General features: G+C 39.3%; 1 protein-coding gene across 1 annotated transcript in view; it reads left to right on the top strand.

Annotated features, from left to right (window-relative positions):
* Positions 1–19,232, top strand: part of akirin1 (akirin 1) — a 31,735-nt gene that overhangs the window by 1,550 nt on the left and 10,953 nt on the right. Inside the window, exons 2-3 of the mRNA XM_078567009.1 lie at positions 14,190–14,333; positions 18,399–18,530. Of these exons, the coding sequence (XP_078423135.1) occupies positions 14,190–14,333; positions 18,399–18,530 (276 nt within the window). The remainder of the gene's footprint in view (positions 1–14,189; positions 14,334–18,398; positions 18,531–19,232) is intronic.

Here is a 19,232-nt window from a genome sequence, read left to right as displayed (position 1 = left end):
CTAATGTTTGGGCTTTTGTGTGGATCAGTGCATTTCACATGTTTGCAAAGTAAACTAAAGGCATAAATCATTTGTTTATGAATATAGAACCTAAAGTGGCAGTGCCACTTGGTTTGGTTAGCTGTGCATGGTTGATGTGCTTGCATCAACTTAACTGCAAAATGCTGTGCTGCAGTACAATTTTTTTAATGTTCAAATTTGTGACAAGCTCTCCTGATCTAATTTGTACTGTGGCCTGTCATGCTACAAAATTATCTGGGAGAAGTCTATGCAAAACACTGGTAGAAATTTGATGAGCCAAATTGTCTGTTTTCCTAGTGGGTATAGCCCCATCTCCCACACCTCAAAATTGAGCACCAATTAGTTCAGACTGATCATGGTGGAGGGTGAAGGGGGAAAAGTAGAGGAGAATGTTAGACTGCGGAGTTTTTTTCATCTGTTGTGACTGAAATGAGTGTGCTTGATGCTGGCACTAGGTGCCTAAAACAAATGAATATCTTTCTTAGAACTAATAACCCTTCAATACATAAAAATGATTTTTTTGTGAGAAGTATTTTTTTTTGATCTGTTCTGGAAACCACTATAGTTTCTGATGTTTTGGGATGTCATTTCACTGAATTTCCCAGTGAATCCATGCCAGCATATTAAATGTTAATTTTATGTAAGTATGTGACATGATTTGTCATTTAACATTTGAATTATAGACTGGTCATTCTTTTTACGGTTTCTATTTTTGCCAAAGCTATCTTGCTTTCACTATGGTTTCTGTCCTATGCTGTCTGAATTTTATTTCTCCAGTCTCCCAAGTCTATCTGCTGTGTTTCAGTGTTCTTAACTTTGATTTCTAATGAATCTTGTATTATTTTAATTGGAGATTCTGACATTGCTTTAGTTGCTGACCTCAATGCCTCTGGTGAATTCAATAATTTATAACTTTGCCAAATCTTTTTTCTATTTGCTGTTTAGTGTTCTGTTTGTTTGTGCCCCTGTGAAGTGTCTTGGGACATCTTATGTTAAAGACACTATGATGCAAGTTATGTTATGCTTGGATGAGTAATTTTTCCAACTGAACGGTGTCCAATCTGAGTTTTCCATAAATGTGTGTAGATGTGTAAATAAACCAAGTGCTTAACATACATTAAAATTTTGAGGCCCAAAATTGGAAGAAGAGTTAGTTGATAGTTCTGTCTGGGGGTGGGGTGGGGTGGAGAGCTTGTACGTTTCCATAAACACATGTTTTATCACTTTTTTTTACTAACTAGCAGGATATGAAGTTTTCCATGCATAATGCACAGAGATTGTGTTGAATGCAGTTTTGTTGGTGATGGATTTTTATATGAAATGAGGATCATTTTGGATTTATAATATTCCACTGAAAAGGCAACATTTAAAATTCAGTTGTTTAGATGTTAATTATCAAGGAAAATGTGCTCAGTTTTATTCCCATGTAGTTAGGCACATTTGCATTTGAGACTTTTGTTTAAAGGGTCAAATACCTGCTTGGAGAAAAGAGTACCTAATTTAAAAGTAAGGTTCACATCACCTCTGCAGTAACTTTTAGATTACGATCTCAGCAGCTGGTCAAAGATGCAGATTTCATAACAACAGTGAATGCTGTGAATGGGTTGCAGTATCAGTCTGGTGTCTAAAATTGCAGTATTTTTCTGTGTAATATTTAGACATGGGCATTGTAGATCTGAGTAGTATCATGATGTACTGACTTCCAGTTGTTTTATCCATATAGAAAGTTTGCAGCACAGAGGCCATTTGGCCCATCATGTCTGTTCCAGCAAGATAAAACGGCTTTCTAGCCTAATCCCATCTTTTTTAGTTGTTGGTCCATAGGCTGGTAGGGTATGGCACTTCAGGTATATATACAAACATTTTCAAATGCGATGATGGTTTCTGTCTCTTATCACCATTTGTTGCTGTTTCGAAAATCTTTAAAAATGCTTAAAGGTGGCAATTTCTGCATTTTTACAAGGAAAGGAATCATTACAGGGTTTAAAAAAACTATTTGGTTTGTTCAAAGAGCTCAAAACGTGGGACCATTCTTGCATGAGAATAATCCAGCTGGCAAGCCAAATTGATAGATGTCATGAATATTAAAGACAGCTACCCATTTTCTTGTGTTGCCCCTGAGAGGGGAGTTCTGAGGTAATCTTTATGAAACTTTGGTGGAATTGCCTCAAACAGAATAATAGCTTGAAGAAATTAAATCTAGTAGAAAATAGGTGCAAAACGAGAGGCAAAAATTCTTAATTTCCTGTGCAGACAAAATCTAGTGCACGTATAGATGTAAAAATGTGATTTGAAAAATATTCTTGTGCTCATTATTAGAATGTTTGAAGTGTTTTTCTCGCCTTTTTACATTAGTGTTGTATTAGTGATTGACTTGTGGTAAGAATATAAAATATGTGATGTGTGGTCTTTTTGAGATTTTTAAAAAAAAATCCTTCAGTCTGGATCGTGCTAATGAGTTTCCTGTTTCTTAATAAAAATAGCTGGTAACAATGTTTATGTGGGTTACTTCAATTCATGTAAAATTCTTATCTAACTTTTGGGGATACTTTCTGTTCTTATGACAGCAGAAATTGCCTTATATACTTTGAATGATGTGATCGGTAAAGGCATGTTGCTAAGCAACATTCAAAAATGAAATTTTGTACCATAATATCAATCTGTGTGGTGCAATAGTTGGAATGGCACAATTCATTTCATGTGGACTAGGTTTTTAAATGGGGAAAATACTGTCTCCTGGAGGAGAGGGAGTACATAAGAGATGAATCTGGGACTTTACACGTCAAGTATCCTTTATCCATATGTCTGAAAATTGAACTTTTTTTTGAACGGCTATGCAGTTAAATTGTATGTTAATAAAGCAATGCAACGTTATATTACAAGTATAATAAGTGTTAACAGGTAAGAAGTAGGGTGTGTCAGAGTTGGCAAATGGAGAAACAATCTAGTATTTATAGACTATAGCTAGCTTAGGCTATTGCAACGTCAGAAGGCCTAGGCCTACCTTATATATGGTAGATCCAAAAATATCTGAATACAGAAACACAGTCGGCCCCAAGGTTTTAGATAAAGGACATTCAACCTATATCATCGTAAAATGAGGGGTGAATGTGTTGGTACGCTGAGTGCCTGTGTGTGTTGGTGTGCTGTGTGTATCTGGGCCTTTTTTTTAAACAAAAGATTTGCAGCTCCGATTACAACCAGCTTGTATTTCAAAATTTTAAAAGTATGGAAGAAAATGAAATTCAGTGAATATACATGCTCTGCATCTTTTGATTTTTTTTTCTCTTTTGGTTCTTAACACTATGGATGCAAATGATTTAGGAACATAGGAATGTAGAGAGGCCAATTTGGTCTATATTTACCTGTCTTTGTTCCTGACCCTTCCCCAGAAAGAATCTAACAGTCTTAAGTCCCAAATTTCAATTACCCCAGCACCAACTGCTGTTTTGAGGAGCAAGTTCCAGATTTCCACTATTTTTGTACAGGGGAAATCAAATGCTTCCTGATATTGCTCCTAAATGGCCTAGCTCTAATTTTAATGTTCTGTCCCCTTATTTTTGTTTTGAATTCTCCACTAGATATAATTTATCCATCTACCATATCAAAGGCTTTTAAATTTTAAACAGTTTGAATTAGATCAGTCCTTGACTAATCTCAATACAATTTTTATACTTAGCCAGCCTGTCCTCTACTCTTTCAGCCCTGGTGTAATTCTGGTGAATTTGCCCTGTCCCCCTTGAGGCTAATACATCTTTTCAGTTTTAGGCACCAAACCCCGAACAGTATTCCAGATGAGGATTTGTAAAAATGAAGCATAACTTCCTCAGTTTTGAATTACAACTTCCTTGATAAAGACCAGCATTCTTTTAGTCTTTTCTGATTACTTTTTGTTCCCATGCACGAGCTTTTAGTCATTTGTTTGCTTACACACCAAAATGCTTTTGTTCCTGTGCTGCCTCTGCATTTGGCAGGGAAGTTGGCAGGGTGTCGGGGGAGGAGGCTTTCTTAAGGGAAACATTGGCATTGTCGCAAAATGGCCCTTAAATGGGATCATAATTGGCTGTCCACCTCTGGAAACTCTGGTCCCAGCCCCCCACTCCTGCCATCTCCATCTCCAAGAGGCTGGGAAGGTTCAGCCTATGACCTATTGCTCTCTCCACAGATGCTGATGGAACTTGCTGCATGTTTTCAGCATTTTCCGTTTTTCTTTCTTAACTACTGAAGTGGAACTATTGCCTTTTTGGTGGTATATACTGGTTTTGCATCATACCAAATACATTGAAAATTTCCTACTGTTATAGGTTTTCTCAGCCTAGTTACAGTAGTCAGTTTATTTCTCATCCCTTCAAAGTTTGCCTTGTTTGAATTTACAACCTTTTGTGACTCTTCTGTCACCCCCTCAAACTTAATATTAAATTTGGTCATATTATGCATGATTTTTGTAAGATGTTCCCTTACCATCTGTTAACTAATTCTGGTCCGTTAGTCGAATAAATCCAGTATATGGCCTCTTCCCAGCATTTAAACCATATGATTCTGGAAAACTGTCCTGAATCTCTTGATGGCCCCTTTGGTTGGGGGTTTGTGATAGCAGTAATGATGAGACTTAGTACCCACTGTCATTACTATGTACAACTGGCAGCATTTTTGTGTCTGCATGTATGCATTTATCTGCTGCTTTACAGTGCACTGTTGCCATCTTTGCAGATGGAATCGAATTAGAAAACACTAATTTGTTGTAAATCTCAAATTTTTTTGTGTACATTTTTTACTAAAGGGCCAATGTGAAAGTTAAACCTTGTGCAGTCAAGATTTTTTAATGACATACTGTCATAATTACTGCTGAACAACCTTCGGCCCTGAGAAACTAATTTTTATAAGTATGGAACTTCATTCCCTCAGTAGAGCATTTCTAAATTAGTTTTTAGTAAGTTAATGTTCTGTAATGAACGTTTCACTCTTTAACCTCATGTCTCCAACACCATCTTTCCAGCTTTCCCCATCTGGTCAAGTGTGAGACACTGGGATTAATTTAGAAATTACTACCGCCTCCAGAGTAATCTAGAATTTAGTTCCATAAAATCGGTTTACAGAACATCAAACGTATGATGCAATGAGTAAAGGCACCCCATGTTTAGTTAGACCTAACGAGGCATTCCTTATACATTGGGCATAACACTATATTTGCTCAATGTCTGCAGATCTCGATGTCGACTTGATACCAGGCAGTAATTTAAATTAGCCAAATCTACTTTTCCTGATCATGAGGTTTTACCTGGTCTAGACCTTGTTATCACACAATATTAAGGCAATTGGTTTTCCATTTGCCACTGTTTACCTTTTTTCCTTTTTGCATAGATTTATTCAGTCAGGGTACAGTAGAAAAGCAAGATATTGTCATAATTGTAAATTAAGTTGGGTTGATAGTTTAACAAACCTGGCAACACTTTCTTAGTGGATGCATCAGCAGTGTGTCACTGTCCACTTTTACACTGCACAGTTCTTTGTAAACAAGATTGTGCCTCACTTTTCAGTGACAGGTATCCATGTGGTATTTAAAAGCTTACCATACTAAGTTCTTTGTTTTTAGGTTTTAACCAGCAGCTGTAAATCCAGACTTTTGGAGCTGTTTTGTGATTAAAGCACCTATGCAACACTTTTTCAACAGTGGTCATTTTACTTTCACGTTCCATATCAACTCACGTTCTTGTTTCTTTTTGTTAGCCCTTCTGTGTGGAAAGCTTTTGAATCTCCTATTCCTTTATGTTGTTGCTTATGCAATATGATTTTTTTTTGTTACATCTTGAAATTTGATTTCCATTGTTTCCTCACCCGCTCACTTTCTTCTGTTTCTTTCTTCACAGATGCTAACAAATCCGCTGAGTGTTTCCACCATTTTCTGTTTTTATTTCAGACTTCCAGCATCCACAGTTATTTTGCTTTTAACATTTTGACATTTTAACAAATGGAAATGGGGTCAAACCAGTTTTTAGACACACATAACCTGATGTACCCAATCAGTTTGTGAGGTGAAAATTTTGAGTTTAAAGATGAAAATTCTTGTTTAAGTAGGATTCCTAGGTGCCACACTTGCATATTTTCCCATAATTAAATTTAAATTGAACCACAATTTTCACAAGTATAGAGGACAAAATGAGTTTATCTCCAAGAATGATGAATCTAGTAACTAGCAAATTGCTTGTAAATTGCAGGTACCTAGGTTTATTTTGAGAAATCTTACACTCCTTGTCATTCTTTAACAGTGACCCCTTCTAGCAAATGGCATCAGACAATACTTGAAGATGTGTGAGAGCCGTAAAAGAATAACCAGTATTGCACCCTCCCACAAGCCATATGGCATGGCTGCACCTGGTTTCTTCTATTCACTTACAAGTGACCATGTAGCAGAGATCAGCAATTTAGTGATGTAGAAATAGAGTATAAACAAACTGAACAAACCTGTTTGCTAGCAATACTGCACACCACCAAAAGCCTTTGTGGATAGGCTTCTTAAATTTAATTTGTATTGCACAAAGTTATGTGCAGACACCAGAAGTACTGCCAGTTTTACACAGTGATAGAAGTGGATTTGTATTGCAAAAATCATAAATTGGCTTCAATGAGAAACCACACTACTCACTACTATTTTTAGGGTTTAAGTTTTCAAATTGGGTCCTTGCTGTAAGAGGTTCTGCGGTCAAATTTCTGGTTTTGTTTTCAACTTTCCTGAGTTTTTGTTGTGTACTATTGCTTTGTGAAAACATAACCTTTGTCTTTTGGATCTTAAAATAGTGTTTCCCCAGTGCATCCACTGAACAGAATACTTTGAAAACCATTGCATCAGCATTTCTAAATTAAAACTGGATAAATGCACGCACAGTTCCCATCCTAGGGTGATCAAAAGAACATGAAACTTACTATGGGATGCTTCACTAATATTCCAGATGGGTATTCTGTTGCTACTGGTTCCATAATATTTCTAAGATAAAAGCAAAAAACTGCAGATGCTGGAAATCCAAAATAAAAATACCTGGAAAAACTCAGCAGGTCTGACAGCATCTGCGGAGAGGAACACAGTTAACGTTTCGAGTCCTCATGACTCTTCAACAGAACTAAGGAAAAATAGAAAAGAGGTGATATATAAGCTGGTTTAGGGGGGGTGGGACAGGTAGAGCTGGATAGAGGGCCAGTGATGGGTGGAAATAGCCAAAAGATGTCATAGACAAAAGGACAAAGAGGTGTTGAAGGTGGTGATATCTAAAGAATGTGCTAATAGGTGACATTAAGGGTAGAAAGCAGGACGAGCAAGGTACAGATAGCCCTAGTGGGGGTGGGGTGGGGGGAAGGGATCGAAATAGGCTAAAAGATAGAGAAAAAACAATGGATGGAAATACATTTAAAAATAATGGAAATAGGTGGGAAAAGAAAAATCTATATAAATTATTGGGGAAAAGGGGGATTGGAAAGGGAGTGGGGATGGAGGAGAGAGTTCACGATCTAAAATTGTTGAACTCAATATTCAGTCCGAAAGGCTGTAAAGTGCCTAGTCGGAAGATGAGGTGCTGTTCCTCCAGTTTGCGTTGAGCTTCACTGGAACAATGCTGCAGGCCAAGGACGGACATGTGGGCATGAGAGCAGGGTGGAGTGTTGAAATGGCAAGCGACAGGGAGATCTGGGTCATGCAGACAGACCGAAGGTGTTCCGCAAAGCGGTCACCCAGTCTGCGTTTGGTCTCTCCAATGTAGAGGAAACTGCATTGGGAGCAGCGAATGCAGTAGACTAAATTGAGGGAAGTGCGAGTGAAATGCTGCTTCACTTGAAAGGAGTGTTTGGGCCCTTGGCCGGTGAGGAGAGGGGAAGTAAAGAGGCAGGTGTTGCACCTTCTGCGGTTTCATGGGAAGGTGCCGGGGGAGGGGGTTGAGGTGTAGAGGGTGATGGAGGAGTGGCTAGGGTGTCCTGGAGGGAACGATCCCTGCGGAATGCCGCCAGGGTGGGTGAAGGGAAGATGTGTTTGGTGATGGCATCATGCTGGAGTTGGTGATAGACTGTCCACCAATATTCATTACAAGCCTACCGACTCCCACAGCTACCTTGACTACAACTCCTCACACCCCGCTTCCTGTAAGGACTCCATCCCATTCTCTCAGTTCCTTCGCCTCCGTCGCATCTGTTCTGTTGATGCCACTTTCAAAAACAGTTCCTCTGACATGTCTTCCTTCTTCCTTAACCGAGGTTTTCCACCCACGGTGGTTGACAGGGCCCTCAACTGTGTCTGGCCCATCTCCCGAGCATACGCCCTCACACCTTCCTCTCCCTCCCAGAGCCGTGATAGGGTCCCCCTTGTCCTCAATTATCACCCCACCAGCCTTCGCATTCAAAGGATCATCCTCCGCCATTTCCGTCAACTCCAGCATGATGCTACCACCAAACGCATCTTCCCATCACCCCCTACACCTCAACCCCCTCCCACGGCACCTTCCCATGCAACCGCAGAAGGTGCAACACCTGCCCCTTTACTTCCCCTTTCCTCACCGTCCATGGGCCCAAACACTCCTTTCAAGTGAAGTAGCATTTCACTTGCACTTCCCTCAATTTAGTCTACTGCATTCGCTGCTCCCAATGCGGTTTCCTCTACATTGGAGAGACCAAACGCAGACTGGGTGACCGCTTTGCGGAACACCTTCGGTCTGTCCGCAAGCATGACCCAGACCTCCCTGTCGCTTGCCATTTCAGCACTCCACCCTGCTCTCATGCCCACATGTCCGTCCTTGGCCTGCTGCATTGTTCCAGTGAAGCTCAACGCAAGCTGGAAGAACAGCACCTCATCTTCCGACTAGGCACTTTACAGCCCTCCGGAATTTTAGATCATGAACTCTCTCCTCCATCCCCACCCCCTTTCTGATCCCCCTTTTTTCCAATAATTTATATAGATTTTTCTTTTCCCACCTATTTCCATTATTTTTAAATGTATTTCCATCCATTGTTTTATCTCTACCTTTTTGCCTATTTCGATCCCTTCCCCCCACCCCACCCCCACTAGGGCTATCTGTACCTTGCTCGTCCTGCTTTCTACCCTTAATGTCACCTATTAGCACATTCTTTAGATAATATCACCACCTTCAACACCTCTTTGTCCTTTTGTCTATGACATCTTTTGGCTAACTCCACCTATCACTGGCCCTCTATCCAGCACTACCTGTCCCACCCCCCCCCCCCCTTAAACCAGCTTATATTTCACCTCTTTTCTATCTTTCCTTAGTTCTGTTGAAGAGTCATGCGGACTCGAAATGTTAACTGTCTTCCTCTCCACAGAGGCTGTCAGGCCTGCTGAGTTTTTCCAGGTATTTTTCTTTTTGTTTTCCATAATATTTCTGATGGGTGAGGATGGGAGATGTTTCTCTTTAGCTCCATAGTTAAGAAAATAAAGGTTGTTCAAAGTATTCTGGTGCAACACTGGCTCTTCTGGAGACCATGGATGTGGAATTCTATTTGTCAATTTTTTTATTCATCCACAGGATGTGGGCATCACTAGCTAAGCCAGCATTTACTGCCTATCCCTAATAGCCCTTGAGAAGGTGGTGGTGAGCTGCCTTCTTGAACCGCTGCAGTCCTTGTGGTGTAGGTGCACCCACAGTGCTGTTAGGGAGGGAGCTCCAGGATTTTGACCCAGCGACAGTGAAGGAACAGTGATATATTTCCAAGTCAGGATGGTGAGTGGCTTGAAGGGGAACTTCCAGGTGGTGGTGTTCCCATGTATCTGCCACCCTTGTCCTTCTAGATGATAGTGGTCATGTGTTTGGAAGATGATCCCTATGGAGCTTTGGTGAGTTTCTGCAGTGCATCTTGTAGATGGAACACACTGCTGCTATTGTTTGTCAGTGGTGGAGGAAGTGAATGTTTATGGAAGGTTTGCCAATCATGTGTGCTGCTTTGTCCTGGATGGTATCAAGCTTGAGTGTTGTTGGAGCTGCACTTATCCAGGCAAATGGAGATTATTCCATCGCACTCCTGACATGTGGCTTGTAGATAGTGGACATGCTTTGGGGAGTCAGGAGGTGGGTTACTTGCCACAGGATTCCTAGCCTCTGATCTGCTCTTGTAGCCACAGTATTTATATGGCTGGTCCAGTTCAGTTTCTGGTCAATGGTAACCCCCAGGATGTTGATAGTGGGGGGTTCAGCGATGGTCATGTCATTGAATGTCAAGGGGTGATGGTTAGATTCCCTCTTGTTAGAGATGGTCATTGCCTGGCACTTGTGTGGTGTGAATGTTACTTGCCACTTGTCAGCCCAAGCCTGAATATCGTCCAGGTCTTGCTGCATTTGGACATGACTCCTCAGATTATGAAGCAGTCCGTGAATGGTGCTGAACATTGTGCAATCATCAGCAAACATCCCCACTTCTGACCTTGTGATGGAAGGAAGGTCATTGATGAAGCTGCTGAAGATGGTTGGGCCTAGGACACTACTGCATGAGTTCCTGGAACTGAGATAATTGACCTCCAACAACCACGACCATCTTCCTTTGTGCTAGGTATAACTCCAGCCAGCAGGCAGTTTTCCTCTGGTTCCAATTGACCCAGTTTTGCTAGGGCTCTTTGATGCCAAACTTGGTCAAATGCTGCCTTGATGTCAAGGGCAGTCGCTCTCATCTTGCCTCTGGAGTTCAGCTCTTTTGTCTATGTTTGGACCAAGGCTGTAATGAAGTCAGAAGCTGAGTGACCCTGGCGGAACCCAAACTAAGCGTCAATGAGCAGGTTTTACGTGATATTCTGTACAATAATTGCACTGAATGTCATGTAGTGGGATAATGTTCACTCTACAAAAAAGTGAGTGAGAAAGTGTTAAGGTTTGATCTTGTTGCCTTGAAACAAATGTTGTAGAGAGAGGAAATCTTTAAAATTAAATAGGTGGATGAAAGTCATCAGCTTTACAAGAAATGCATATAAGTAATTGTTAGGTGTCCTGGAGGAGGGGCATCTCAATGGTTTTACAGCATATGGAGATCTTTAATGATTACTTAATTTTGGTTGTACATATGAACTCTTAATAAAATTGAGAGGGGAATTTATTAATAGTATATCAATTTTGGCTAATTGTGTGTCGATAGTGGGTAGGCATTATTGAGGCTTCACTTGTGCTCCTATAAATGCGAACAGACTGAAACTGTAGTTGTTGGAATAGGAGGTGCATATTCGTGATCTGTATTTCTACAAATAAAAATTATAATTTTTTGTAAAGTTGGCTCCAGGACTAGCCTTCACTACCTTACTTTCTGCAGTTGAACATTGTGGAATATATTATTCCAACATCTTTAATATCATCTCTCATGAGGTGCCTGTTCAGTAGGTCTCTTGCACTGAAATGCTGCACACTAACATGAGTTTATGCGCACCTCACAGAATGGTTGTATAGAAAACCCCGAAAGCTTATATGCTGTACAGGTCTGAATGCTGAGTTAGAGGTATGCAAGCCAGGAAAGTTAAGTTTAATTTTGCCAGAATGAATAAATCTGGTTCTCTTTTTAAAAATTCTATATATAAGAATGTTATACTGAAGAGACCTTGTATCATTTAATTCGTCTTAATAATCAGCATCCTGTATTAATTTATATATTTGTATAATTTACTATTGCACATAATGCACTGGAGCTTAAATTTTATTGTGAGAGGATGCCTGAGAGATTGAAAATACAATAGTAACTTTGAAACTGAGGGGGATGTTTTGAGGGTCCTTGAGCCTTTTCCTAGTATTTCATGAAATTAATACCCAGTTTTTGAGTTTTTATTATTGTGATTATCACATTATTTGCTTTTGCTTAGCTGGAACTTGTGCTGTGTAAAGCAAAGAATTAAATGTAAAATTAAATTCTGGCGACCATTGTTCCAAGTACATTGGGGAATCACTGTAGGTAACAGCATTATGCATTTCAACCAGCAGGGGCTGCTAGATTATCCTAAAGACCAATGAGTAGTACTTTAATTCGCTTCATAATGCAGCAGTTACTGAGCTCTAAGTTTCTAAGTTGTGTTAAAGTCATGTCTTTATACCGTCTGGAAGAGGAATTTGATCCCAGGCAAAAATTATGGGATGTGTTTACACTTATTTGGACAGTTTGATCCAGTTTTACTTTTGGTGGGCTTGTTCCAAAGTTGTGCACCTATCAAATTTGGCAGAATTTTTTTTAAGCCCCATTTGAAGGGAGCTCATTCAAGGGAGTTAATGGGTGGTACAAGAAATGAAATTTCACAGAGCACCTCTGATAGAGTAGAGATTTTATAATTTAGTATATTTTATTCATCATTTAATATGTCTGTCTTGAGAATGCATTTTAATATACAAATTGTCCATTTATTTAGTATCATCACTTCTGTCCTTGATTGGCATGTGAGCAAATGTTGCTGTCCTTTGTGAAACTATGCTTCTTGTTTTACTGAGGTGTAATCGTATGATCTCGGCAGTATATTCCAACATTAGCAAGTGAAGCTGAAAACACTTTGCATGCTGGTCCATATCACAGTAGGTGGACTTAATTTTTGGCTCCATAACGATGCACACCTGTCAATTTTTATTGGCTTATTCTGCAGTATCCCAGTTCTAAATGATTATTTTCCAATGTAGACATTCAGTTTGAAATAAGTATTTTGGAGGCCTGACGTGAACTAAGGTACCTGTCCAGATTTGTGAATGGTTGAACCTATTTGACTTTTTTAGTGTGATACACCCAAACATATAGGCACTTATTGGCAGTCCCAAATAACTTGCATTGTAATAGATATAAGCTGCAACCACAGACAGAATCAAATTATGAACGACAGCCCTCAATGCACCAAAACTACCTAAGTTACAACCTAAAGTACAGGACAAGCAGGTGAAAGACAACTTTTGTGGAACGGAGATCGTTTTACCCAGCAGTTGTTGAGGCAGAGAAACCCTGGGATTGAATGATTGCATGCCTGTGCCCCAGGGAAAGAGTAATTTGTTTGCTGCTATGCATGTTGGGTAAAAAATTTCACCATTCTAACTCCTTCAGTTTATGTTGCCCCACTTTGTAATTTCCTGCCTTTGGTCTTGAGATCAGCCCCACTGCTGCAGAAAGTAGGGACTGGCTGGAACTCCAGGAAAATTGAGTTGCATGAGCACTGGGTGTTGAACAGTTACTGGGGAGTGGAGATGCTTGGGAGTCTTGATTGGGTTGGGGAGAGGGAATGGGGGCATGGAGTAAGACCCGTCGTGGTCAGATGTAATTAATTCTCCAGGACTGTCTTCAACCAGAGCTGAGAACCATAGACCTCTCATTCCATCATTATGCCAGGTACCATGATCTGCCAACAGCCCCGATATCCCCACCCACCATGATTTCAAACATTAACAATTGCAGTGAATGGAAGGAGTGAGCCTTCGATGGGGGTCTGCAGGATATCAACCATCCCTACTTTTGACTGTGATCCCCTTGGCATTCCAGTCGTACAGTAACCACCTCGCCCTGTGCAGGCTGCCAACGCAGCAGATTCAAGGATCAAGATGCCCCCCCACCGCCCTCGATGGAAAAGGACCCTGGAATGGCAATGAACAAAGAAACCCAACAATCAATAAATAGAATTGAAATCTCATCCCACTGGCAGGACTTCAAAATTAGGTGAGGGTGCCAAAGTGGCAACCCTGGCATATATAATGCCAGTTTAGTCATATTAAATGCAAATTTTAAAATTAGAGCTCAAGTAATATCTTGTTAAAATACACCGAAACCTGTAAATTAGACATACAGGGGGCTTTCATCAGTTGTTCTTACTTTCACTATAGCCAGTAAACCAGATGAGCAAAATATTCAGTGATCAGTTGTATTTCTTGCAGCATTCCTTCTTTAGTACCCTCACCTAATTTTGAAGCCCTGCCAGTGGGATGTGATTTCAATTCTCATTTTTCTGATTGTTGGGTTTCTTTGTTCATTGTCATCCCAGGGCCGTTGAGGGGGAGGGGGACATCTTGATTCTCAAATCTGCTGAGTTGGCAGCCTGCACAGGGCGAGGTAGTTACTGTACGGCTGGAATGCCGAGGAGACAGCTGAAGTAGGGGTGATTAATATCCTGCACACCCTGTCCTAATGTATTTTGTATTTGTATTTTTCTCACTTGGTTGTACTTTTTGCCCTTTTTTAAATTGCAGAACAGATATTTCAGAACATCAAGCAAGAATATAGCCGCTTCCAATGGAGGAGACAGTTAGAAGGAAGTTTTAATCAAAGTGAGACAAACAGTTCTGCTGAGGGATCATCTAATACATTGTTACTAAATGCACCAAGCTCACCAGGTAAGCAGGATATCCAAAATATGTTTCAGAAATTTGCAGCAATATTCTTGCCAGTCTAAGTAAACTTAATTGTGTAATAGGTTGAGCATTTGACATGGTTGTGGGGATCAGGGCTTCCAAATTGCAACTAAGTTCGAGCAGGAAGGTGACAATACTGTGCACCTTTTCCATTGTCTCTTAGCCTTGGATTTGAAGCCAGTGAAAGTTGACCAATTTTGAATCCGATGACAATTTAAAGGCATTGGGTCAGAGGATGGAAAAATGGCTGGAAGGAGGAAGATCAAGTAATTGATCATTTATCAAAATAAATATCTGAAGCTTTTCTACTATCCCTTTTTCACAACAATGAACATGCATTCAGAAAATGATAAACCTAGAACAAATTACTATTTTTGGTGTGGGCTACAAATAAGGAAAAAATACTTTATTAGAATATTTAACAGTAAAGCCAAGGCAACTGAAGTTCCAGTGATAAAGCATTTGATGCTGAAACACAGCATCCAAGTTAGAACCAGGTTTGTCTTGTGTTGCTAATACTGCTGTCTCTGGTTAGCCATTTGTCTGTCCTTTTCCATTGTTCTTTGCCATTTCACTAAAATGAATAAAGTTTTCTTACCAGAAAGAAACAAATAGGAAAAAAGGTTATATAAGCTGAATAGCTTCTGCAATCATTTGGTGATGGTAGATTTGGAGAAGGACCTTTTAAAGGAAATAATATTTGTAAATCTAATTTTAAAGACCGGAGAAAGAGCATTTTACTAAATGGTTTTTCTAAGTATATACTCTAACAGGATGTTGCTTTTGTATATTAATTTAACCTCCATATGTAGATATGTAGATAGGAATCGGTATACTTTTAAGAACTTGATGCCATGTGAGATTAATTGTTTTTGCTTCCCCATCCCCACATAATGAGACTAGTGCTTGTTAGTAGACTTGTTTCTTTCATCATAAAATTTGAACTACAATTTATTGATTCTTTGATCCTTCTGGAATGAAAGGGCCATCTTTCAAATTTTTGCTTTCTTACAGTTTAATAGTGTAAATATTTCTGCAAAATCTCTTCCAATCAGTTGGGCTGGCTTGATATCAGCTATACTTTAGTTCATTAATCTTACTCAGTTCAATCTTTACTCTTGCTTGATTCTATCTTTCTTGACAATTAATGCCATCTTGAGTTCAAAATCAGCATTGAATAATACAGGAATCCATTATGAAGGAAGTAGTAGCAGACCACTAATCAACATAGTTTTGTGAAAGGAAAATAGTGTTTGACAAATTTATTAGAGTTCTTTCAGGATGTAACCAGCAGGATGGATAAAGGAGAATAGTAGATGTAATGTATTTGGCTTTCCAAAAGGAATTTGATTGATTGAGGTGCCACAAACGGTTCCTACACAAGATGAGAACTCATGATATTAGAGGCGACAATATTTCCCTGGATAGAGGATTGGTTAATTAACAGGAAATAAAAGTCAGTATAAATGGATCATTTTCAGGTTGTAAACTATAACTAGTGGGGTGCGCCAGGGATTGGTGTTGGAGGCCTCAACTATTTACAGACTATATTAATGAAAGCACAGAGTGCATTGTAGCCACATTTGTTGTTTTTATAAAGATAGGTGGCAAAGCAAGATGTGAGGAGGACAGAGTCTGGAAAGTTATACAAATAAGTGAGTGAGCAAAAATTTGGTAAATGGAGTATAATGTGAAGTTATCCACTTTGGTAATAAGAATAGAAAAACAATATTATCTAAATGGTTTAGAATAGAGGTGTCCCATTTAAGACTAAGTTGAGGAGGAATTTCTTTTGGGGCTTGTTGATCTTTGGAATTCTCTACTCCAGAGAGCAATGGAGGCTGGGTCATTGAATGTGTTCAAGGCTGAGTTGTAGATTTTTGATCTTCAAGGGAGTTGAGGACTGTTAGGGGGCAGGGCAGAAAAGTGGAATTGAGGCCACATTCAGATGAGCCATGATACTGAAAGACTGAGCTCAACTGGCCTGCTCCTACTCCTGTCACTTTTATGTTCTTGTCTGTGCATGTTTATCTTTTTTGTTTATTGGCAAACTCCTCTGAGGTCCTTAGGCCAATCTCAAGCAAACTTGGTGGGGTGATACCTTGGACCAAGCAGCATGTTATAGGGAATTTTACACCTAACTACCCACACCTGGAGTGGCTTTGGCATCTAGCTAGGGATCCTGTGACCTTGCCCACACTGTGCCCCTATTGACACTGTAACTCTAACATGCTTTAACCAACTTGAACCATAACATTCCAAGAAAGAGTGTGACAAATTTATATCATAAATCCCCAATTTTCTTTCATATCTCATTTGTTTTTCTCTTTTTTTTTATTCTGAAACACTACACATTATTTGGTAAGGGAAAGTAACAGGCAGCACGCAGAGTCAGGGAAGACTAAGGTTAAAGCAAAAAGTTGACCAAGTGACAGGCAGAGGAAGGGAAGATGAAGAGACTAGAGCAAGAAGGCAATTGTTGACCGAGCGCCAACACAAGAACCACCAGTGCTGCAAATAAAAGACCAAGGCTCTTTTTAAGGGAGCTTTCATCTATGATCCTCATTATACTTCATTCAGACCCAGAATATGATATTGGCAGTAGGCAGCGGTATGTGAATATTGTGGTGCACAAATGCTAATTGCACCCCTTGAGTGAGCCACCTGACTCAACTTCAATGCAATTATGGAAGCAACAACAAAATCAAAACACTTGAAATACATCAAAATACAACAGATCACCAAGAAATACCTTCATTTTGTCTTGAGGGGGAAGAACTTTTAATAAGGTCTACCATGAAACATTTAATATTTCAACAAACACTGAAAATGTAGAGAATGCTACTACAGATGTGGGCTTTGACAATTATGAAAGCGAAGACATTTCTGTGATGCTAAATTACAAAATCCCTTTATTGTAGCAATGTTCCTGTGTCTACAATCTTTGGAAATAAGCATGAATGACTCATCCACTTTGAGGTGTAGTTGTGCCAGTTTGAAGCATGAGTTTGCAATATAGAAAATCTGCCTTGATAGTTGACAGTTGTGAATTGGAATCATGCCTGCTTCTAAAAGTAGGGTCCATTGCCAGCTGCTTTTTGCACTGTAAATTCATCCCACCAATAGGGAAGCAGCTGCATCTGACATTTGGTACCACTGACTTTGAAATAGCAAACCCCTTTTGAGAACACATTCTCCATTGTACATGCCAGCAGACATTGTTTAACTTGTTATTGATAAAGTCCTGATTGCTGACTAATGTGAAAAGAGTTGTGTTGTACAGGCTTTGCTAATAAATGGAAGGGGCCAAAGGAAAAAAGCAGGTCTACTGTGCAGAAGGAGACATGAGAACTGGCTGTCACCATTGCAGCTAAGGGATAAGTCACATGTTTCAATGGCAAGTTTGACTTGCTAATGCTCCTGTGCTGTTTAATTTGTTTTAAATTGCTTAATTTGAAATATTGGATGATTCAATTTTTTTGATTAACAGGAATAAACACTGAAACAAGTTGGAAATTTTTGTCTGACTAGACAACCAGGAAAGAATGAGGAAGTTCATATTGAAAGGTCTGGAATCTCCAGGCTTTTCAAAAAGGAGGAGAAATAATTTCACTTCACACATCCCTTTTTCTTTTATCCTTTGCATTTTTTCCGTTCTTTCCCTTTTCTGCCACTTTTTCTTTGGCCTCTTTATCTGTCATTATGACTTAACAGCATCTTTGAAAGTGAGTTGTACATTTGTGTAAAAATGCTAATTTATTCCATTACTTATCTGGAAGCTTGCTCATTTTAAGTGATTCTATAAGAATTACCCATGGGTTAAGGATTGTGCAGCTATTTAAAATGTTTGTGATCATTTCTGGCCCCCATATGTTTGACCAGGAAATCTGTACAAGTCAGTTTCAACAAAAGCGTGCAACATTGAAGGTCTGCAGAAGACCGCATTAATATATTTATCAGATTCATAGGCCAGTGGATGAAAAACTTGTTATTTGGTGAAACTGCATTTATGTATCTGGAACTAAGATTCTTTTTTTTTAAATATAGGGACGTTATCTAAGAAAGATCAGCCTTTGTTCACATTACGACAGGTTGGAATAATCTGTGAGCGCCTGCTTAAAGACCATGAAAGCAAGATCCGGGAGGAATATGAACAAGTTCTAAACACGAAACTTGCAGGTAGGAGCATCACAAAAATCGCTCATTAATTGTAGAGCTGGAAAGATCTATTGAGATGTGGAGGATGAGCGTAATGGGCAAAATATAAAAATGGATAAAGTTTCAGTTTGTGAACTACAGCAACCACCTTCAATGGTAGTCTGAACACACAGGCTTTTGGATATCCTGTAGATGCATTTTGCTAAAGTAGTATCTAAAAAAAAAACAAGGCTGTAACATGTGGGTGATATTGCAACTGGATAGAGGCAGTCTCTTCAATGGATGAAACAATAATTTTTTCAATTTTGAAAGTACTTTGAAGTATAATATTGAAAATACCATTCCTCTTTTTTCATAACCCTGCAATTTAATTCAAAGTTAATTTGAGAAAAGTGAACTTTCCCTTGTTTTCAGTTGAAATGAATTTTATTCCAAGGTATTTTCTCTCCCACCATCCCTAACTGCAGAAGTCGGTTGTTCTTGTCAACAAAATTAAGTTACAGTATTCCAATTGAATATGTATTTCCAATTTCACAAGAAACCATTTAAGCTTGTACTGCTACAGGTAGATGTAGATTATATTTTAGTCATTGCTTCACGTTTTAGGCCTGGGCACCACCAAAGATTTGAGCTTTGCAAGTCCTCCTGGCTGTAGATCAGCAAAGTAGTGCAATTTTGCCTTTTTCCTTCACTTCTGTCTTTATTTTTCTTTCCTCACCTTTT

This window comes from Cetorhinus maximus, chromosome 21 (genome assembly GCF_964194155.1).
Source record: "Cetorhinus maximus chromosome 21, sCetMax3.hap1.1, whole genome shotgun sequence".
In the NCBI taxonomy this organism is placed as follows: Eukaryota; Metazoa; Chordata; class Chondrichthyes; order Lamniformes; family Cetorhinidae; genus Cetorhinus; species Cetorhinus maximus.
This window is presented reverse-complemented; position numbering and strand designations above follow the sequence as displayed.